The 25,132-nt window shown below is 26.4% G+C and overlaps 1 protein-coding gene across 2 annotated transcripts in view; it reads right to left on the bottom strand.

The window, feature by feature from the left end:
- The window catches only part of dom (domino), a 179,706-nt gene that overhangs the window by 19,540 nt on the left and 135,034 nt on the right, over positions 1–25,132 (bottom strand). For both annotated transcript variants that reach the window (XM_067279421.1, XM_067279424.1), the window contains exons 33-43: positions 18,601–18,636; positions 16,371–16,530; positions 14,882–15,159; positions 14,499–14,726; positions 13,784–14,074; positions 10,903–11,106; positions 8,998–9,174; positions 7,166–7,442; positions 5,904–6,022; positions 4,596–4,868; positions 2,404–2,622 (exon numbers count right to left, since the gene is read on the bottom strand). In XM_067279421.1, coding sequence (XP_067135522.1) covers positions 2,404–2,622; positions 4,596–4,868; positions 5,904–6,022; positions 7,166–7,442; positions 8,998–9,174; positions 10,903–11,106; positions 13,784–14,074; positions 14,499–14,726; positions 14,882–15,159; positions 16,371–16,530; positions 18,601–18,636 — 2,262 coding nt within the window. The remainder of the gene's footprint in view (positions 1–2,403; positions 2,623–4,595; positions 4,869–5,903; positions 6,023–7,165; positions 7,443–8,997; positions 9,175–10,902; positions 11,107–13,783; positions 14,075–14,498; positions 14,727–14,881; positions 15,160–16,370; positions 16,531–18,600; positions 18,637–25,132) is intronic.

Below are 25,132 nucleotides of genomic sequence, written 5' to 3'. Positions count from 1 at the left end.
TCAGATTTTCCAGGTAACTTTTGATAAATTTCCAGATCATGAAAATGCTTACTAATTTAAAAATCAAGCTATCTTGCAATTTAAAAGTAATCATCCTTAGTATTCAATACTAGAATTTTATTATAATAAAAAATTAAAATTGACATTATAAATAAGGATAATGTTAAATTTTAAAATTTTAACTCAGTTTGTATCTGTTGCTTACATTACAGTACTGATATACTGTATAAGACTATAATATGATTTTGTAAAGCACTGTAAAATGTTACAAATAAAATTTGCACAATTTTCAATTAGTTTAAGGGTGATAATAGGACTGATTGAATGATTACTTTAATTAGTATTGATATGGCATTAATCTAATATCAGGAAAGATCCTAATTTATGTCTAGATCACTGATTTGACTTCAGTCTCTCTCAACAGTTTTCTTTTCCCACAGTTCTTTTATTTAATGAGTTGCTCTCTTTGCTGTTATCACTATCTCCTCAGTTTGCTCTTGCTACTTGCACTTCAGCACTTCTTTTTTAAAAACAATAGCATTTCAGAAGGAAAGAATCATTGCCTTCATTATGTCAACCTTTAGTAAGCCAGCTGCATTACAAATGGCAATGTATGCTTCCTGCAAAACAACCATGAGTTTTCCCAAATATTTTCAACTATTAAAGCCTTATTTATGCTAGATCCACCTTCCACAAAAGCATTTCCAAATGAAAGTATAATGATTTTTCACACAAACTTAGAAAGATTGCAATACTAATCTATTCTGTGTAACAAACTTTAATAAACTACATTAGTCTGTCTTGGGACTTGAATACTTGTATCATATTTATTGTTTCTGGAGACACGACAAAGTTGTCAACCTCTTTTTTTTACTTTATCTGCTATGGTTGCTGCCATCTAATTACTGTTAATGACCATTTCCAGTGCAATGTCTAGACATGACAGACTGACAGAAGAGGACCATACAATCATTGCTGGAGACAGACAATTGATGGCTTTCACTAACTTGTGCCAAAAAGTACTTTTCTGCAAGATCTTTGAAGTAATTTCTGACAAAGTTTCTGCAATCTTTGTAGAAAAATGTGTAAGTCACTCTGACACTACTGCTCTTGTGGTTATTCAATGATGACTTGGCCACAAACCTATATAAACACCTACTGGCACTTTTTAAAACTATCTTGTCACTTAAGTTCATCTTCAGTAGTTTCAGAGGAGCATTTGCCTCCTCTGAAACTACTGAAGATTAATTTCCAGTTATTATTATTTTTAAACTTTTATTTGTTTTAAATAATAGTAATTTTTTTAAAAAGTAATTGTAATAGTTATTTAAAACTGTAATATAAAATTTTAAAATAATGTTAATTTTACCTCATTCTGCAAATTCCTTGTCTTTTAAAAATTTTGTCATTTTCCCTAACATTTCCCTGATTTTCCCTAGCTTTCTAAATTGCTAGATACTGTTTTATTTATTTGATAATATATTCTCACAATCTTCTTAGTGCAAAATCTACTTCCTGTTAACCTTTACATCATATAAGATGATAAAATGATTTCTTCCAAAGCAGAAATTCATGGAATAATGGCCTTTATTATAGAAGGGACATCCCAAAAAAAGATTTATAAGAATTAATGTGTTTCATCCTTGTTTATACCAAAATAAAAAATTCTTATGCCAACAGGTAAAGTTTGTGAGTCCAAAAAGGAGAGGAACCATAATTTGGAAAATCCGGTGTTTTAAAAAGTACTATTGAATCATGTACAAAAAGTACATTTTTGTACATGTAGAACCTGAAATTTAGTGTGATTATTTGAAAAAGAAATACATGACTTACATAGCTAAACATCTGTGGAACAGATTATTTTTCCATTCCTTTCAAATTGTTAAAAACCTTAATGGTGTAATGACAAAACAACAAAAGAAGAAAATCCTTTTTTACTTTTTTTTTTATAGTGTTTTGTCCATTATCTGCCCATTCAAAAATATGATTTGTACACTAGATTCATTCTGAATGTATTTTGTTCAACATAATAAAAATAATTTTTTGAAGAGTTTTCCCACCTCAATATTTCTGAAATATTATTAAAAGAATTTTAAACACAGAAAGGGTAATGTGGTTAAAAAATTCTATTATTATCTTTTAAAGGAAACTTGTAAACAGTTCTTTGTATATGACTAAATTCTCAATAACCATGACAAAGCATGTTTCGAATGTTAGCTTTATGTCAATAAATTATATATATTAAAATAAATTTATATCATTATTAGTTATGAATCTATAAAATTAATATAATTGAAAAAAATCATAATTATTTCTATACAAATAAATTATCTTTAATAAAATTTCTTGTTTAGAATTTAGTTTCTGTATATCATATATTTAAAAATAAATTTGTGAAGTTACCTGTGGTAAGCTAACATTGATATTTACACCTGACATTGTTACAGCAGAAACAGGTATTGTAACTGATGTAGGAGCAGACACAGTTTTAACAAGGGTTGCCATTGATGTTTGTACTGCACCAGCAATTGAAGGTTGTGTCTGTTGCTGTTGCTGTTGTTGCTGCTGTTGCTGTTGTTGTTGTTGCTGAAGTTGAGCATGTGCTAATATGTGAGTGGTTAACTAAAAAAATTTAATCAATTACACAATTTTACAGATTTTTGTCTACAGTTGTTATTCATAAAAAAATATTTTAATGTATAAATTATTAAAAAATCTAAATTACTCTCATTAATACAATATATTTTAGGAATGTGAACAAATATTGATTATATATATAAAATAAAAATATTTAGTAAGAAAAAAATATCTGAAATTTATTAAATTAAATTAGTATCAATCCATAAGTTAAAAAATAATTTATTGTGTTTTCTTCATTATGATGTGTATCTGATTTTTGAGATGTCAAAACCACAAAAAAAGTTAGCCTGCAATTTAATTCATGCTCTATATCACTGAAAATGCAATCTCAAAAAATTAATCAGTAATAAACAATTTTTGAATGTATTCATTTTTCACTCCATTATCAGATACAGAGGACATTCCAAACCAATACAAAAACCACAGTCAAAATTACCATATAATCAATGTTGTAACAGTGAGATCATATGTTGGTTTCACAAGCATGAAATTTACCAGATATGAAATATCACACTAAAATATCTATATACATGTCTTTCAACATAGTATATAATTTTCCACTTAAGCATAGCTTTATAAAAGACTTGTCTGCTGGACATTGTTCATTCAGTTTGATGTAATTTAAAAGAGCATCAAAATGTCCTAAAACTGAAACCAAAATAATGGGAGAAATGTGTACCATGTTTATCTACACCAACAACATAATATATGCAAATTGCTGAGCAAACTAAAGAACAAACAATGTAAACTGAGCTGCATTAAGTCAACTTTGTGCCCAATTCTAATGCACACCCCAATTTTTGAGACTAGAAAAGTGCAAAAAAATAAAAGTTGTGCATTGGTCAAGAAAACATGGTTATTATGATAATGTCCTGAATTAATGAATTATAAAATTTTTATAAAATGTATGAATTTTCACAAATTATTTGTAAGAAATATAATGAACAGTCAGCAATGTAATATAATAAAAAATATCATAAACAGTCAGCATACCATTGAAATCATGAAGATTTCAATGGTATGCTGACTGTTCATTATCGTGTAAGAAGTCAAAAAATAAATAAATAAGTTATGCTCTTTTAGAAAAGAATTAGAAAAACTTTGTCTTTGATATAATCCTAATTTCTATATGCTAAATGTAAATTATAATAAGAATCAATTTTATTCAAGAATCACAATCAAAACAAAATAAATAAAAAATTGAGAACAAATAAAACTCTAATTAAAAATATCGTTGTCAATTAAAAACCTTTTATAGAATATCAGTTATATGAATTATATGAAATCTAGTTATGTTTCTTTAGACAATTTTTATAATTATCTAATTGTCAGGGAAAATATAACTATGCATATTATCCTTATAATCACATATCTCTGAAAACTGCACTTATAATAAACCACAGTATTACTACTTGAACCTTTAAAATGCAGTACAATTTTAAAGGTTTTAATAATAGTACTGTGTCCTAATAATCTAGTTTTTTATTTTTTATGTAAAAATAAAATAAATAAATAAAACAACTTATTTAAAAAAACGTAACCCTCTTATCTTAAGATATTTTTAAGAAATCAACAAATAATATATAAAGTTGTTTTATCTATCACAGCAAATATTAATATTTGTTGTCTACATGTCAGTCATTATAATTTGTATGTAATGTTACAAAATGTATTTGTAAAATATATATATTAATAGTATGATCATTTCATTTCTAAATAGTTTATAAAATATAGCTTATTTTAATTAAAAAAAATAATCAAAATATGTCATAAATATCCTGCCTTAAAATATTGAACTATTGATATTAATTAAACTAATAGTCATAACAGGCCAGTGCATTCTGTGGTAAACTGTTCCTCAAAACTTAAAATGTAATAATAACAGTAATAATAAGAAGAAATTATTATAATGTGAATTTACTTCTGAAAAATATATTTAGTTCTTAAAATTTTACCTGAGCTGTTGCTTTTTGTTGTTGTTGTAATTGTTGTTGTCGTTTCAATAAATGAGTCATTTCAACATCAGTCATAGCTCTTGTTTTTACAGCTGTCTGCTGCTGAACAATTCTTTGTTGTGCTGCAGCTGCTACTGCTGCAACACTTGCAGCTAGGGGAGAATTTACGCTAACAGCAACTTTTCCAGCAACTGCCTGTGTAGTGGTTTGTTGTGTAGCAACTTGCAATCTTTTTAACTGTTGTTGCTGCTGTTGTTGTTTTAACTGTTGTTCCTGAAATTGAAAAATGTTCAATTAAAATACTATAATAAATTTAAATTAAAATAAATTTTATTTCATTTAATTTTATACAAACTATTTCAGATTATAATAAAAATATTTGGTATTATCTGAAATATGACAACAAATTTCCTTGATTTATTTAATTAAAGGCAAAATAGCGCTTCTTCAAAGATAAAAAATAAACATGCAATAGAATCTCAATTATTCAATATAGTTTATTTTGTTCCATATTTGTTAATACACTTAGAGAATAAATGTAGCATGTGTATATGTTACATTTATGCTCTTTGTAACAATGTTAAAAATTGAAAAGATAAAATGAAGTATGTAGAAACTAAAATAAAATGTTTCATGTCTTTAAGTCAATTATTCTCTACTATAAATACAATTCCATGTCCTGCTTAAAGAAAATGAAACCAAAGTTTTTCAAGAAACTTACTTTCACTAAAAACTAATTTAAATTTTTATTTTATTTTTTTAACTTTACCCAATTCAATCTTAATAACAAACATCAACAAGTTACAAACATATTATGATAAGATAGAATAATATATACAAAAGCTGATTTTCAAAATCTCTAAAAATCTCAGAAATATCTAATAAAAAAAAAATAAATTTTAAAAATATATTGCAACTTCTTGATCTTTAAAATTTTTGGAATGAAATTCTAAATTTGTTTGAAAATAATCACATAACTTGTTAATTTATTTTTTGAATTATTGACCATTAAGACAAGTTATTAAACTTATTTAACAATAAAATGACAATATTGTCTACTTAGTGATTTATGAAAGAATTTTAATGATCTGTTATTTTAATCATTAATACGTTTGTGGTTTCAAAAATACTGAAAGCAGTCAATTTAATGTTTGTACATTTATGAATTTTCTATTTTCTCATTATTCATGATTAAAATAATAAAAATAGTTTGTGGGTATAGATTTAATACATTTAATCCTACCATAAACAGTGAATATGAAATAAATGACACACTGATTTTAAATATTTATACATAAATGAAAATACCTGAATCCTTTGCTGATGTTTTAATAATTGATGAGATTGTCGATATATCTGAAGTTGAGAAGGTGTTAAATTTCGCTGAGTTAACTGGCCTGTATTGGCTGCTTGATTTGTAGGTGTTCCTACATAATAATTTTATTATTAATGGGATGCTAAAATATATTATTATTATTATTATTATTATTATTATTATATAAATATATAAATTTTAAAGTTAATGCTTTATATATTAGCTTTAAATTTATTATAACCAGAGAAATATACTGATTTAAGAAAGACATGTATAACAACAACAACAGATGATTCTATAACATTCAAATCTAATTTAAATACTCTGGTTCGTTAAAATGTTGCAATGTATTTTGTACAGTGATTTAACTTGCAGTCCTAAAAGTATTTAATTGAAAAACTGACTATTATTATTATTATTATTAACTATCAATATAAATCCAAAAAATTCTATTAGGTTTTTAACCAATTTTTTTAGGAACCAGAGTTAAATATGTTTCCTTTTTTTTCTTTTTCGTCTGAATTTCTAATTCTTTCTTTGTGATTTACTAGAACCTCTATTTTATTAAATTACATATCATATCAATACATAATTTATGAAATATTACTCACATATACATGCACTAAATAGAAAATTTCTAAACTTAAATCCTAAATAAAATTAAGAATAATCTTAGGCAATTTTGATAAAAACATACATTTAAATATGATAGTTCAATCTGTTTCGGTACACAAATGGAAATAAATTTCCAACAGAAATAAAATTTGTGGTATTAATTCAGATAATGGTAATAGCGATTTCATTTTACTCAATCAAAAAATACCTCTCATATTTACCTAATTACACTTAAACCTATTATAAAATGCAAGTATTCATTGATAATTAATCATTTCTTTTTATTAATAATCAGTAAACTAACAATAATCAAATAGAAATGAAAAGCAATAATTTTTATATCATTAATTTTCTTTTACATTAACTTTATTTTTAGTTCAATCACTTCATTAACATCCACATTCAAATTACAAGGAATGATAAGTGATGAGTTTGGAATAAGATTTTCATATTCTTATACAAATTCAAGTTTACAAATTTAATTTCAAATAATACAACATAGTTTTAAAGGCAGAATTTGAAGACAATAAATGTATTTATTTAGCAAAATTATCATAAAATCAACATAATTTGTAGTATTCATTAAAATAAATTCAACAGTTCAATTTATTAAATTTTAGATCTAAACTTATTTAATTACCTGCTGTAACAGTACCAGCTACACCAAGTCCTGAAGTTGCAATTCTTTGGGATTGTTGTAACTGTGCAGGAGACAGACCAGCAATAGAAACAACAGCGGGTGTTGTTCCAGATACTACTCCTGTAACGGTTGTTGTTGTTAATGATCGCATCTGACCAGCAGCAGCAGCAGCAGCCACCATTTCCTGAACAGTCATAGTAGTAGTAGTACAACTGGATACAGTTACTGCAGGTCTCTGTGCACGTAGAGTTGATCCTAGTGCAGTGACAGTTGCAGTCTGTAATAAATTATTTATAAAAAAAATTACAAAAATATTTCTAAATAAAAAACAAAATAAATATTTGATAATATTGATGTAATGAAAATACTATTTATTGAAAGAATATAATTATTTTATGAATAAATCTGCAATTGTTTTAGCCTCTCAGTAACCAGGACTGCTAAGAGAAGAACACTCAAGAAATTATCTGAAAGCCAATGGAAAATAATAAGCTATCATAATATTTACAAGTTCCAAGAAATTTTCATAACTTTGACAAGTTTTAAAAAAATTAAACATAATTATTGTCACATAAATATCCAAACTTTACTTCTATGATGTGTAAGATGGAAAGGAACTCATCACTAATACTGACAGATAGACTAGAGTTCATCAAGTCTAACGCTTGCCTCTCTGCAATGCTATCAGCAACATCTTCATAGAGAGGCTATATCAGTCATCAAATTTAAAAACCAAAAATATTTATCAATTTAGGCATACATGTTTGATTCAATAAAATAATTTTGTTTTAATGGAAATTAATTACTTTTTCACTACTTCAGATGTTTTATATGAGTAATTGATTCCACAAAAACAGCATGTAAATGAAAACCACATAAACAAAGCCATGAAAAGTGGTTTAAAATGGGAGTTTGTTCTATATTCTCAAATCCAGTATTTTATTCTTACTGAGTTTTAACTAAAATTTTAAACAAATATACATCTATATAAGAAGTTACTGATAACAAAAACCATTTTTTGATGTAACTATCATTTATTTCTATAAAATTATTTAAAATTTTTCAACCAAATTAAAGTGAATCCAAATAAATAGAGAGATTACTATATATGTAATTTACACAAATGCTTAAATTTCTGTATTTCTTTAAAAAATATTTGAATTTAAGAAAAATAAAAAAGTTATCAATAATTTTAAAGATATACTTTCATAATCTATAAATAATAAATCTAGGATATTAAGTAATTCATTAATTCCTTAATGAACTAATAAATAATCAACATTATGAATATTTATTCATCTTTTAATTGAATAGGTATTATTATTTCTTTTATATTCAGGCTTATTCTTTTCAAATATTTATTTGCATTTCTTCTAGATTAGATCAATGCTTTCTATTGTATTATTTTCATTGCTGTGCAAAGTAATTTATAATAATTTTATTATTATATTTTAATTATCCATAATTCAAGTTTTATTTTTAAATATTACTGAATCAATCTATCTTTAGTGCCTAATTTATAAATAAAATTATGCTATCATTTTTTATAATGTTGAAAAATTTTAAAATGTTAATTTATAATTCATTTGTTTATGAAATAGTTTTGAACTATGAAAGTTTTAATATATAAATGTAATTTGTTTCTTTATTTTCTCTCCTTTTCCATTTAGGATACAATATACAATACAAAAAAAATAATTGTAATTTATTCTACAAGAAAAAAAAAAAACAAATGAAATTTGGGATATGGCAGAAACACGACATGTTTGTTTGCATGCAATGCTTCTGCTAGATGGAATATCAATAAATCTGTATTAGAATTTATAACTTACTGGTATTGTCCCTTGTGCTGCAACGGCATTTGTTGTTGTTTGCCCTAGAGTTTTAGTTATACTACCAAATGTACTCGTGCCATTACCAGCTGCTGTATTAACAACAATTCCACTGGGTAAAGATTTAGCCAATGATACTGTAGTAACTGTTCCAGCCTGTAATCCTGTTTTAACTTGCTAAATCAAAATCAAAATAATACAATTTAAATAAGTTGCTAAATTTCATATATCCTATTCAAATAACTATTTTTTAAATAAATAAACCAACAATTTTTAAAATTAAAAATACTGTATTTTAAATTAACTAAATATTTTTTCAAACAAAAAAAAATTAAATTTTATTTATATTTTAAATTATATTCACTATAAACATCTGATTTATCTATAGAAACATGCAACAATATCTTTCCAACATGATTTTATATGTATGTATCAAAACTTCATCTAATCATTTACATTAAAAAAAAATGAATAATCAATCATCTAACAAAATAAAACTGCATTATATGCACTACATTCTTATTCATTATATTTTTAACTATTAAATTTGTGTATAATAAATACTTCTGTGTAAAGACAATGATTTTCATGCTTTTGTCATGAATTAAATTTGTTTTGGATGGCAACCAGTCACAATGCCATTTACATAAACACTTCCTCTCAGTATCTCATTTTTGAATGTTCAGTTCTCTGTGCTGGTAATCCTATTCATCTGGGTTCTCCTTTTTTTGGCATTTGCCATCTTTCCTTTATTAGTATATTTTTATAAATAAACAAATCAAATCATAAACATCAGTAAAGGAAGTCAACATTTTTATTATACAAAAAATTTTGGTCAAAATCTGATTCATTGCCAGAATAATAATAAACCCAACATTCATTAGTCTACACAAGCAAAGGAAAACAGTTGTTATACACTAAAGTGAACATGGAACTATATATATACAGTCAAACCTGCTTTTTATGCGGTGGATAGGGACTGCATAAAAAAAAAACGCATAAAAAAAATTGCACGAAACTTCACGAGTGGCTATAAAAAATAGTTTTCGCAACACAAGTAAAAAAATATTTTTTTTTTATGCGGTCAATAGGGACCGCATTAAAAAAATTTCACATAGAAAATAACTCAAAACCGTACAAAATAGAATTTATTGACAACAGATGTCAGCACTTGACTGCATCATCTCGTCTATCGTCTGTTTTACATATTTTTGTCCAGGTGGTGTTTTGTTGACTTAAAAAATAAATTATTTCATTTTTCGCATATTCATGCAATAATATTACTATAATAAGTTTATTTAGCTATAATAAGTCAACGTGAGACATGACAAATCGCACAAGACTAGTCGTCAACTATACCACACAAAAAAAGACCGCATAAAAACAAGTTTGACTGTATATATTGTATTTATATAATTTGCAAATCTTTGATCTATCTTGGATGTAATTTTCTGATACCGAAGGAAAATTTTGAATACCTAATAACTTTGTGTATTTTATTTGTTTAATAACTAATTCCTATAACTGTGATGTTGGCAATCTACTTATTTTGTCATTTCTTCCTATATTGTAGTAAAATGAACATACTTTAAATTAAAATTTTTTAATTTGAAGTATTTGAATAAATTCAATGATAAAACATAAAAAGTTAAAAATGACAAAATTTATTGTAATTATGGAAGTATGGCATTTAAATCGCAATTCTTGCACATAAGGTTATAGAAAATGTCTACATACAATAGTTGTAATTTAATGCAATTTAGATTTAACTGTTTAATACATTAAAAATTTTACGTAAAAATGATTTTAACAATTTGAAATATCTTAAAAATTAAATGAAATTCTGTAATTTTCTATATTAAATAAATTTGTTTGTCTTTAATTTCAAATAAGAAAGAAATTTACCATTGCTTGTATTTGTTGAGCTTGTGATAAACTTGCAATAACTGCTTGAGCAGTTGGATGCTGTATTAACCCAGAAACTTGGCTGGAACCAGAAACTTGACCTGTTGCAGTTTGAGCCTGTTGTGGCTGTGGCTGTTGTTGTTGTTGCTGCTGCTGTTGTTGTTGCTGCCTCTGGGCCAATTGTTGTTCTGATGAAGTGACAGACTAAAAATCAAATTATAAAACAATTATTAATTTTTAATGAAATAATTTCAATTACGTTATTGACTATACAGATTTAGAGTTGAACTTGGTTAATTCGAATTTCACAAATTCTCCTCGAGTTTCCTATTAAATGTAATGGTTAAAATTACCCGTTTAATAGAATTTTTTTTTCTAATTTTTAGATAATTTAAAGTAGTCCCATATTTCAAAAGTTATTAGCATTTTCCAACTGCAAAATATCTGTTTTCCAGGAATTGTTGCCTGCCCCATAATTGTCCTTTCTCCTTTTGTGTCCTAGTTTACTGAGAAGCTATACACATACAATGGAAGTGGGAGCTGAGAGGGAGAAAGAAAGCAGTAGGTGACCCACTGTTTTTAAACATGGACTGTACTTGAAACTTCTAGAATATTGAAATTCCCACTGCATCATGTAATGTGCTAGTAATTCACCTTTAATTGTTTAATATAGTACAGTAAGTATGGTAGGCTTACTATAGTGTCCATTTACTGTACAGTATAGTACTTTAGAATAGCAGTGTACTGTGGTTTAGTTGCATTTTTTTACTGAACTGTATCATGTCCAAGTGTGGATCATACAATAATACTTTATTAATTACCTTTCTCTCCAGAGTTAAAGTACAAAAAGGAGTAAAGAGAAACTGTAATTTTCACTAAAGAATATGGCATACCTCTAGCACTTTATCAACTTTCCTAATAAATAAAACTTAACTGTTGGAATAAAGAAGATGGTGCAAACAGAAAATGTATGAGGAGAGCTAAATATCTTATAGTTTATCAATGTGTTTTAAAGTGGTTTCAACAATCACAAGAACATACTGTACCTTTAAGCAGCTCAGTGATATATATCAAAGCAGAAGAGTTAGCCAAGAAAATAGGAATCACTGATTTTAAAGCAAGCTCAGATTGGTTTGACGATTTTAAAAGAAAAGACTGATGAATGATTTGGTGAAATGTCTGAACTTCATCTGATTATGAATCAAAACATATGTAATGTTGATGAAACAGATCTTTTTTCTCAACTGTTTGCCAGACAAAACATTCCTCTTTAAAGGTGAGTGATGCAGTAGTGGCAAAAACAGCAAAGAAAAAAATAATGATTTTAATAGGAGCAAACATGGATGGCTCTGGAAAATTACCAACGTTAATTATTGGAAAAGTGAAATGTTTTAAATCGGTGAAAACTTGACCTGTAAAATATGAATCCAACAAAAAGACTTGGATAACTAGTAAAGTGTATCAAAAATAGCATGTTATACTAGATAAAAAATTTTACAGTGTAATAGAAAAGTTTGAATGTTTATCAATAATTGCACTGCCCATCATAACATTCTTCAGCTGAAATGCATTAAAATTAATATTTTCTACTTAAATGACTTGCATTGGTACAACCAATAGATCAAAGTGTCATTCAGAACCTCAAACATTTGTATTATTAACAAGTGATTTGGAATATCTCAGAAAACATAGATTCCAACAAGCAAATGAAAATGATCTTGATGCAGCTCAAATGATATGCGAAGCTTGAAAACAAATCACACCATAGACAATCATTGTTTTCTTAAAGCAGGCTTTAACCATAATCAAGAAAATGACTTTGAAGTCACTTCAGAAGAACCTGTAGTGATGCGAGGTTCCATAACATTGGGTTAATGTAGCAGCTAACATCACTTAAGATGCCTACATAAATATTGACAATGAAGTTTCAATTTGTAAACAAATTGCAGACACAGAAATTGTTAAGGGGTGAAGAATTAAGTTACAGAATGTTCTAATGGAGATGAAAATGAACCTAATGATGCAAAACATATTCCTATTCCAACAACTGCAGAGGCCGTGGACATGTCAGAAAGAAATAAGATGGTTTGTAGAAGCTGAAACTAATGTTACAAAGCACATCCATTCTTTGGATGAACTTGAAGATTTTATACATCATATAAAAACAAACAAATGAAAGTTTCGAATTTTTTCAAATAAAATACAGTAATGTAATTGTTTTCTTTACAATCATACTGTTGACTAAACATCAACAGTAGTAAAGCATAGCTCAAATTAAGCAAATAGCAAAAAACAAATGCAAAACTGGTCTAGACTGAAAAAAATGTGATTGTGAAATTTCAGCAGCCAATCATTTACAAGCAAAAGGGAAATGGCATTAGTAAAACCAAAACACTTCTGACATTCTGCTTTTAACCACTGTTGGATATTTGTTACAAAATATAAAAATATGTTTAAAAAAAAGGATATTGGATGAGAAAAACATTTAAAAACTGTGAATTACAAGAATATCATCCTAATTTTGATGTCTTCTCTGTTGTGTGATGATTTTGTAACCATTTTAAAAACCACTAGAAACAAGTGACAACAAATGGAACTATAATTAGTGGCAAAATTTTTAGCTAGTGAAAAAGTTTGACAGTTCCAAACTTCTGAGCAATTTGAAAAATGGTAAAATTTACTGGAAACAATGTCATATATGACATGTTATTCACTCTCTTTTTTTGTTAAAGTAAGTATACTGTATCTGTACAACTTAATAATTATCAATGGAATTAGTTAATCTGAATTATTTTGCACTCCCATTGAACTTAAAATTAACCAAGTTTGACTGTATTTTAAAATATTATCAAAATAGTACAATATCAGAAAATTTTCTTACTGCTGCTGCTTGAGACTTTTGTTTTTCTCTATTGATTCGTTCAGCACGAATTGCTGCAACTTGTATAGGATTTAGAGGTTGATCATAATTGATTCCATTATCTACTAAAACTTGAGCGTGTTTCGGATTTTTACCAGCAGGGTTGTTCACATACCATGACTTTAATGTTGGTGTTCTTTTATTAGAGACAGTCTTTATAGTTTCAAATCTACTGTTATATAAACTGGTAAAAGACGCATTATTATCTTGAATATATAACTGACTGGTTCTCATTGGTCTGTTATTTTTAGTCTGTAAAATATTAAATAATGATTTTAGTTTATTTAATATCATGTTTTAAATAGTATGCTTATAAATTATAAACCTTACTTTTTATAGCATTATTTTAATATTTAAAAAAATATCAATAAATAAAATTTTGATATCAAAATTTGATTTTATATTAAAAATCGATTCATTTCAATATATCATTTTCCTTGCAAAATCAATATAATAATTTATTAACTAAGATAAGATATGATATTCTATTTATATGCATGAAAAATATAGAAAAACAGTTGTGAAAGTACTTCAAAGTACAAAATCTTGAAATGACTAAAGAAAAAAAAATGAAAGAAATTATCAAGATCAGATAATTTAAATAAATCTAGCAACAAGCTACTGTGAAGATGTAAAAATTAATCTATTCTATTTTAAATATCATACCAAATTTTACCTTATATATTCCTTTTGACTTTTTCTGTTTCTTTGGATTAGTGTCATACAAAATTTTTCCTTCTTCACGTGGAACAATGACACTCTCGTACCTATTTTTGCATTGTTTTGGAGAACGGAAAATTCTGCTTATAGAATTCACAACATCTGCAACCAGATCCCAATTTGGAATGTGAGCAGGAGATAACACAGTTAAATTCAAAGGCAAGTCTTGCAGATTTTGAATTATCTATGAAATATTTTAAAATTTTATTAACAAATGAATTACACAGAATAAAATTTTTCATTTACACTAATAATTTTTAGTACAGAAGAATTGAGAAATTTTTTTAAATTAATATATTTTAAATTTATTATAACACATTCATATTTTTTAACTTTTACCTGAAGTATTGCCCAATCTTCATGAATTAGCCATTCTGGGCTGTCTTGATCTGTGTCAACAGTTGGTTTATTCACAACAACTGGAGTATGTTTCACACTGGTCAAACCTAAACCTAATGATTTAGAATATGTAGTGGTACTCATCATAATGCCTTTTACTTTCTGAAGTTTGGCTTCTCTTCGCATTTTTAGAATTGCTGCAGTAGGACGATCAAACAGAGAACGTGGAATATGAACTGTTTCCTCTTTGCGAACTTTCTGTTTTCTTGTTGTAGTTACTATTTTATTAATAAAATTCAAATATAAGATTGCACAAAATAAAAATTAAACATAACTCATTCATTATTTGTATAATAAAGGCATCCCCTACTTAATGTCAGTAATCCATTCCCGAAAATCGGATATTATGTGAGAAAATGTTAACTGAGAAGTCTATTTTCCGTTGTAATAATTGAGAAAAATTACAACTCAACACAGCATCGAGCAAAAACTCCCAACTAATTTCTGAAAACATAACTGAAACATGTCGAAATACATATATGAGTTACAAGTTATCATATTAGGATATAAAATGTTTAATGCATTGCCTTCTGATCACCAAATAGTTATCACAATTGTTAATAAATAGTTGCTTTATATATAGTAACATGTAAAATTTATATATTGTATCATTAACATTATATTTACGAATAAATACTGCAAAGCAATAACAAAATTTGTATTAAAAAATGCAAACAAAAATTAATTTCAACACATTCTTAATAACATTTCTGTTAGTTCTGTAAATTGAATAATTAACTGACTAGTGTTACTGATGTCTTAAAAACATGTTTAGGCTTTCTACCGTAGGAGGTGTTGGTATGATATGATTCCTCTTCCAGTGCCAGCTACATTCAACAAACATATTCTCTTTCTTGACACTTGGATCATTTAGAATTACATTTTCATGTGATTTCTCACCAATTGTATCTAAAATGCAATTTAAAAGTTTTCCCATATGTTTTGTTACCGATGATGTACTGAATTTTTCAGAATTAAGCATAAATTTTTCTTATATATACACTGGAAAAAAAAGCAATTGAGAGAAATGTACTTCTATGGAGTTTAAGTATTATAAACTGAAAGATGTACAGTACTAATGGGAAAATCTTAAGTGTGGGATGCCTACATTCCAATTAAACTATAATATGTTATAAACCAAAAAAAATTTTAAAAACAGTTTATCTACATATTCTAAAATTTATAAACTTCCTTACAGCAGATTCAAAAAAATGAATATCACTAGAAGAAGAATAATCAAATATGTTTTATTTATTAACTAATCAAATTATATGCAGAATATTTATTTACATTATCAAAATGTATATGTTTTTAATTGTAAAATATGTTCATTAAAATATAATTTAATTTTTACCAATAAATAAAATTTTAATCAAAGACTACACAAAAACATAATTAAATATTTTTGATAATTAATAAGTTTTCATACCTGTTACTGTATTATCAACCTTCAGACGTTTTGTTTCTTTTTTTACATATATCGGAGGAAGCTGTGATTCGGGCATTATTGTGTGTTCATAAAGAAATCCCATACTGTAATCAATATACAAGTCATTTTCTTCTTGTGGTGGTGTTGGAGGTGCCCATATCTAATATTTGAATGACAATAAAATATTAGTTAAATAACTAAAATTTTATTTTCCTCGTAAGAGAATGTAATTAAGAATAAAAAATTAAAAGTTGTTAACAGTATAAATATTCACAGTTAATTATAGTTAAATATTATGTAACTAATATAATCTGACATTATTATTATTATATAAATTTCTTTACTTTTCATTAATACACTTTCATTTGAAATTCTAAAAGTCATCCTGTATTCATTATTAAATTATATTACAAATGTTTCATTAAAGTGTATTTAATATGCCTCAAAAAGCATAAATACAACATCAAAAAAAGGACAGTCTTGCACTGTGTTGTCCACACGGCCCAAGTGGAAGGCTCAATTGTAAAGTGGAAGAAGGCCAATATCATGCAATCAGTGCATTCACCATTGTTAGAGATGAGTACAGAAAAGTTAGAAATATACAGAAGCAAGATAGTGGACAGATGTTTGAATGCTAAGGACGCCGAAAGATTACCATCAGCATGGAAATACATTACACAGAAAAAACTAAAAAATGCCAGTTTATAGATAGCCCCTTTGATCAGAGAAGCAGTATTATATTTTCATTTTTGGCTTCTCATTATACATTAATACATTTGTTGTAATTATATTTTAGGATAGCTTGCAGAACAAGATGAAAATGTTTGTAATTATTAAATGTTTTCCTTGGCAAAACAAGGTGTTGTATGTAGTTTATCTATACTTCAAATGAATGTTTAAAGAGAACAATTATACATCTTGTGTGTCTAAACAAATTATTCTTATTATTATTATTTTAGAAATAAGTTGTTTGCTAAAAATATTATTGGCAATTTAAATAACTAATTTAATTAATTTAATGCATAAATTCCTATTAACAAAAATTACACACAGAAATAAGCATTGCTAAAATATTTGATTACTTGAAAATTATTCACTTATTTCATTAATAATTCATGTATGTATAGTAAAAGTTATTTAAAATAAAAGGTTTGACATTTGACAGGTTTCAATTTTAAAAAGTTTATTAATTAACTCTCGAGAAAAATAAGCTACAATACTATTATTTTTTCCTAATTTCCAGTGATACTAGAATTTAAAAAAAAAAAAAGACAACTGTAGCTGTAGTTGCTAAAAGGTCAATCACAACACAAGCCAGAAGGTATAGCATTAATAATGATATAAAGTTTAACTACTGTTACACTAAAAAATTTGGCTTTATTCAGATTGTGTTACACAATCAGAATCCACGTTTCCAATTTCTACATTAAACATTACAGGTTTCTAGTTTATAATGTTATTTTAAACAACAAATTATTTCAATCTAAAATTTATTTTCTATTTACATAAATTTGCTTTCTGTAAAATCTGTTTTTGACAGGTTTTATTATATATACAGTTGACTCCGCATAAGTCGACACCTGGCTAACTCATCACCGTTGGTTAATTAGTCAGATTTCTGTGGTCCCGGCCGACTTACATAGGCAATAATGTTATTAATGTTAAAAAACTTCGGTTTACTCGACATCGTTTAACTCGTCACCACTGGATAAATCAACATACTTTTTCTGTTTCACACTTTTTTGACGTCTGATAAGTCGACTCCCTCCTGAAAAAATGAGTTCACACCGTACAATAAGCTGTGTGGTGTGAACTCATTTTTCGGGGGGAGTCGACTTACCAGAATTCTAAAAAGTGTGAAACAGAAAAAGTATGTTGATTTATCCAGTGATGACGAATTAAACAATGTCAAGTAAACCAAGATTTTTAAGGTTAATAACATTAATGCCTATGTAAGTCGGCCGGGACCACAAAAAATTGACTACGTAACCAACGAGTGATGAGTTATCCGGGTGTCGACTGTATACAATAATCTTTTAAAATTAAAAGAAAATAAAATATATATGTATATATATTTTAATATACACATATATTTTGTTTTCTTTTAATTTCAAAAGATTATTATTTTAGTCCTTTTGATATCCCACAGGGAGAAAAATGTTAAAACAAATAAAACAAACAAACAAAGTATTCTAAGAATGATTTCTATTAAATCATAAATTATACTTACAGGCATTTGTTCTTTTCCTGTAGACGATATATAAACCTGAAAAAATAGAGATGATAATTTTTAATATGCAAGTAATTTTTTCCTTAAAAAACTAAATTTTCCAAACTGTATTCTGCAGAAGTACAAATTTGAGAGAAAAATTTCTGTCAATAAGATGCAATTTCGTATTTTTTATCTTAAGAGATCTGATGATGATAAATGTCTTATTTGTAAAGTGGTTAGTAATTTAGAATTCCTTTCATACTGTTTGTTTTTGTTCAAAGTTCTCTGATAAATAAATAAATTAATTAATTTGGCAAATCGTGATTTTTAAAGACAATTTTTATAAATTTTGTTCTTAGCATTTTATTACAGAAGGAACTGCTGTGTTATAAAATACTCTGGTTCCTTTTTCTTTGGTATTCTAACTGATGACGACAACTGCAATAAGCTGTTGTTACTTCTTTGCATAATACTTATTTTTTGTAATTTTACAAGATGTGTATACATTTTATTATTATTATTATTTTTTTAAACTATTGTTACTTTATCATCTATTCATTTTTATTATGGCACCAGTCCATCACAGTTTGGTCAATGATTAATATTTTTATACATATATATATTTTAATTTATGTAAATTTTCATATATTACAAATTTAATGTATTTGTATTTTAAGCAAATTGTACAATTCCATAAGAAATAAGAATCAATGGAGTCCAAATAAATCTTGAACTCCACTGATTCCAGTATTATACTTGTCTTCATATTTGTATCGTTCTGTTATCCTCGTACGGAGATAAAAATCTTGTACTAAATAAACTGAAAATAAAAAGAATAATTTTTGAAATTTAACTGCTTTTTGTTCTTTCAATCCAGTAATTTCTGAAGGCAGAACTGAACAAACCTGAAAGTGTTTAAGACAGTAGAAGATATTTAATCTTAAAAGGATTTATGTAGAAGTTGTTTAAAGTTTAAATTACGATTAAAATTGTCATTAATGGACTGAAGCATTAATAAACTTTATGTAATCACCCTTTGATGTCTGTCTGTCAAAAGTGTAATTTTGAACAATTTTTGTTATATATTTTATTACAATGAAGAAATTAAAAACAAAATTAATATACTTTTATAATTACTATATTTCCTTGATTAAACCTGGGGATTTACTTTTTTTAAATGTACTTATCTCTGGTGTTTATTTAAGTGTAAACGCCAGCCTCAAAAAGGACTCAGAATCCTTTTTTGAGATGAGGTTTACACTTGACTAGGTAAAATTAAAAAAAACCTTAATTACTCATACATATTTTGAGCTATCAAAACTATTTATTGACTGTATTCATGGGTTACAGCTATGACATTCGACATAATTATTGTCTTCATAGTTAACTTGATTCAGTGTCTTCCAATTCAGTTATTACATTGTCAGGCATATATGCTTCAAAGCCATTAAATGAATCAATGTATTGACTACCATCTTCTCGCAACACTATCTCTTTCCAATTGGAGTTTTCCTACTTACCACTTGGCATCTTGACTTTTGAACTCAATCTTAACTTTCCCATGCTTAATACTTGACAATATTTATAATTTTATTTCAAAACATGTTTCTGTGAACTTTAATAGAAATAGTGCTATCCAATGCTAGACAATTTAAAGGGGTAGAATTTCATTTAAACTTCTTACTTTCCACTCCAGATTACATTACCCTATACAGTGCAGTATTTCAACATGTTTTCCATGCTTTTCAGCCTGGCATTTAATCAAGGAAATACAGTATTTATGTAATAGACATTATTCATAAATATTTATCTATAATATTACAGATAAATAGAAAAAAAATGCTTAAAATATGAAATAAAAATATTTGAAATGATATTGATAACTTTCAGAAATATTGTTATTTATTAATTAAAACAAAATGTTTTTTAAATATGACATATCGGAACACAATAAACTCCAGTTCTTCAAAGATAGATTAATAAAATCATTTTTCCTTCTTTTGTTTTTTTTTATTTATTTTTTTACTCTTACTGCCATGTGGGAACTAACAGGCTTTCTTTTGTTCTTTAAAAAGCTATTATTCTTCAAAGACTTTTCAAAATAATATCACTCATGTTTTGATAGTTTTTGTAATTATATAAAAGGTTCCTTAGCTAAATCAATTTTTTTTAATATGGTATATCATTCTCCTTAGTGTAAAACAATAATGTTGCAATTTTAAAGTCCTTAAGCTTTTTTATAGCATAGAAATATCTGAAATCATAGCCTAATTTCAGTGTTTAATTTTTCTTCACTTTGTGAACATTTAAAAAAAAACTTTTTAAAATATAGTGTTATCTACATTATTATTATTTTAAATCTGAAAAGATTTATTTTAGATTTTCTGGATAAAACAAATGACAAACGTTCACTGGAACAGAAAATCAAATGTACAATACCTTTAACATATCCAGTACAAATTCTTTAATAGTTTAATAACGTTTTCGGCTGCATTAATCAGCCTTCGTCAGTTAAACGAATAATAACAGCAAACCAAATTCAAATTTACAAAAAACCGTGACTGCGCATAGATGGGACTATGCTACAAACAGAATAAAAGAAACTAATAAAAGGCAATAAATACAGGAATATGATAAAACCGTAGTAGGTTCCCTCTTTTTCCACAGAGATGCAGATGGCCTATCATCTGCCTGGAAGTCACTTGTCAAATAACGTTACGCTTTGGCACGAAAAAGAGGGAACCTACTATGGTTTTATCATATTCCTGTATTTATTGCCTTTTATTAGTTTCTTTTATTCTGTTTGTAGCATAGTCCCGTCTATGTGCAGTCGCAATTTTTTGTAAATTTGAATTTGGTTCGCTGTTATTATTCGTTTAACTGACGACAGCTGATTAATGCAGCCGAAAATGTTATTAAGCTATTAAAGAATTTGTACTGGATATGTTAAAGATGTTGTACATTTGATTTTAGATTTTCTGGCACAAAATCTGAATTTTAAAAAAATAAATGAAACTTCAAATACATTTTAGCCCAGGAATGCACCTGCAATTATCTATTGTGCAACAGTTGAAAATACAAGAATACTATTTTCAATTTTTTTTTGTAAGTATGTTTCCAAGAGATGAAAAGTAATTTTATTTCAGACTTTTTGAAGATGTGGACAGTAGTTTAAAAAATTTAAAACTGATTTTTTTGATAATTAAACTTTGATTTTGCTGTTAATTGTACTGAAAATTATTGCAGAATTTTTTATAAGTATTTCAATCAAAACCTGCCATTATAATAAAAATTTTCATACTTTTTAAAACAGAGGTTGGGAAAAAAATGATTTTCATTCTTTTTTTAATTGCATTTCAATTTTTATACCAAAAATATAGGTTTATATCATTACTAAGCCTTAATATTATTACGTTGTATCCTACCACTGAGGAAATCTTTATTTTAGATAATTTTTAATGTTAAATGAAAACAGGAACCACCATCAGTTATCACACTTATTTTTTCATTCATATAGAATGTGTAACAGAAAAGGTAAGCTTTTATGCCCTGTCTATAACTTTTGAAATCTGAATTTTTTTTATTTCAGATGGTCTGAAACTAATGTAAAACAGTATAAATGAGCTAAATGTAATTTTGCAATTTGGATAAAGAAAATGAATATACTCAGAGATAAAAGCAATAATATTATCCAAACTTTCAAAGAAAGAAGTAGCATTGGGAGATATCTTATGCAATAAATGTCGCGAGTTGCATACTTGAAAACATGAAAAAAACTGAGTGAAGCAATAAGTCCCGTAATAGCTTTGTGACACATTCTTTTTACTTTTTACAATCAGTAATTGTCAATTGTCAATATTTTTATCACAATCATCTGCTTCTTAAAATTCAGATTTTTCAAAATACATAATACAAAATCCACAAATTGAATACATAGAAACGTCATTTTTCAAGAGTTGTTTCAAATCACAAAACTTTCATTTGTGGATTATCAACTAAAATTATTAATCTCTATTTGACAACAATCATTTATAAAGAGAGCATTTATGCCTCCAGGAAATCATCTCTGCACAGTCATTTAATAAAGAAAAGATTACAGTATCTTCAAATATCAATGTACTAGATGGACAGCTAAGGCAGTTAAAGTGTTCACCTATCATTGTCCCAGATATGTTGGTCCCCCTCCTTCACCACCTAGCTGCTTCAATGCAGACCTGGCCAAACCTGTAATAGGTTTGAAAAAAGTCTTCTTTGCTTAATTGGTTCGAAAATGTTTGTTTGTCGATATTTATGCATTATTACACCGTAAAAGGTTCTGTGTATGTAATTTTTTGAATAAACTTTAATACAATTTGGTGGCAAAATCAAATTTTGATTATTAATTTAAAAAATTGATTTTCATCTCTTGGAAATCAATATAGAAAAAAAATATGGAGAAAGTACTGACATATTTTCAAACAGAAAAATGTATTCAAAATTTTATTTGTTTCTTAAATTCGGATTTCACACCAAAAAATTTAAAATAAATTTTTTCAGATTAAAATGATAACGTAGCTGACACATTTTTAAAAATGTTCATAAAGTGAAGAAAAATTAAACACTAAAAAATTCTATTTTCCTCAGCTTCTATGGGATGAAATGGATTAAGGACTTAAAATTTGCTACGTTATGATTTTACACCATGGAAAATGATATACCATTTAATTCAATTTAGTTTGGGGCATTTTTCACATGCTTATCTGGCTAGGCTTTTTTGGTGTATTATTTGATATAGAACATAAATGAAATTTTTAATAAACAAATAAAATATTAAAATGTTGTTAAAATAAAAAGATACTAATATCTTTTATTAATAAACTTTCATCTAACAGATAACATTTATGTCATCAAACGAACTTTAAGCAATGTTCAGAATATAGAATATAAAATATACACCATCATTCACAATTAGTATTGTGGCAATATGAATTTTTAAACTTTGAGATAGTTTCATAAATGAATGTTTATAATTGAATTTAATCTATTCACATATTTACATAAAATCAATTGTATAATTATCATGATGTAGCTATGGTTAAAATTATGAAAAAAAATAAAACAAGTTTGCAGATATAGTAAGAGAAGCAATAAAATTACATATAATAATATGTGAACATATTAGTTTACATAATAATATATGTAAATATATAATTTATTCCAAAGTTTGAGAGAAAGTTTTAGTTTGATATGAAAAAATTTTGCTTGTTTATACATTTAACGTATTGCATATTAAAATATATAGTTATTTTTACTAGGAAACAATGACAAAGTCAATTGCAAAACAATAATAAATTAATACCATTTAGATTTCTAGAATTCCAGACATCTTTCAAATAGTACAGTTTTTATTATGTAAGTACAAACAACTTTAAAAAAGGACAGAAAACATCACAGTGCAGCCATTTCACAAATTTCGATCAAGCAACATATGGTATTGGAAAGGCACTCTATAAGTTTAAAAAGAATTTACTCTAATGATATCTGGAGATAATGTGAGTGTTAAAAAAAGATTTCAATTGTAAGCATCATTAAACTGATTTTATAACAATATTTCTGTATTCCATATAATCTGAGGTACAGTCAGTTTACAGTTTCTTGGATAATTTACACTTTACTGTATTTCACTATTTAATTTCTTCAGCTGCAATTTGAAAAAATTGTAGACCTATAAATTCCCACTCTCAACTGTATGTCTGTCTTTCCTTAATCTTGATAACAGAGCTAGATAGATGAAAGTCAAGACCAGATATGAAAAGCTTAGGAGCAGGTGGCACCAATTAACTAAATACCAACTTCTAGTACAAATGGAAGTCATGCTATTTCAATTCAAAAAATTTATCCTGAAAGGAGTTAGATTAGCACAACTCTATTGCTAGCAGAAAAAGTATGATGTATAGGGGCAAGAGACATTATTAATTTGAGGTAGAGCATATATTTTACATTAAATAAATTAAAAATTTCTGCTTGGAATTTTGACAATGTTACAATCAACACATCACGGATACCATATGATTTACCGTTAATAATAATAATATTGTCAAATACAAATTTAATCCTACAGTACTCAAAAAATAAACTTTTCATTTGCATTTTATTTGCACAGATAATTAATCTTTTAAAAATTTTTAATAATTTTATATTCTGATGTAAATTAATAAAAAATGTTTTTATTATTAAATTATTTCAAAATTTCTTCTGAAATTCATTAAAAATTTTGTTTCTAATCTAATCACTAAAGAAAAAAATATGATAGTTGTTTTATATTTGAGAATTATTATTGTTTATCCAAGTCTAATTTTATCATCTAACATTTTTTACATTGTAATAACTAATAGCAAACTGTATAATCATTAGAAACAGTTTCTAATGTAAGCATATACTAAAACAGCTATCCTGACTGAAATTTTTTTGTTATAATAGTATTGTTTTATTTTAGTACAACTGCACATTCTACCAGATATGTAAATTTTAATTCTAAATCTAAAACATAGTACCATTTTGTTTTTGCTTA

This window comes from Centruroides vittatus, unplaced genomic scaffold (assembly GCF_030686945.1).
Source record: "Centruroides vittatus isolate TY-2023 unplaced genomic scaffold, ASM3068694v2 contig_1175, whole genome shotgun sequence".
Lineage (NCBI taxonomy): Eukaryota > Metazoa > Arthropoda > Arachnida > Scorpiones > Buthidae > Centruroides > Centruroides vittatus.
The sequence above is the reverse complement of the archived record's forward strand: the minus strand, read 5'-3'. Positions and strand labels throughout refer to the sequence as shown.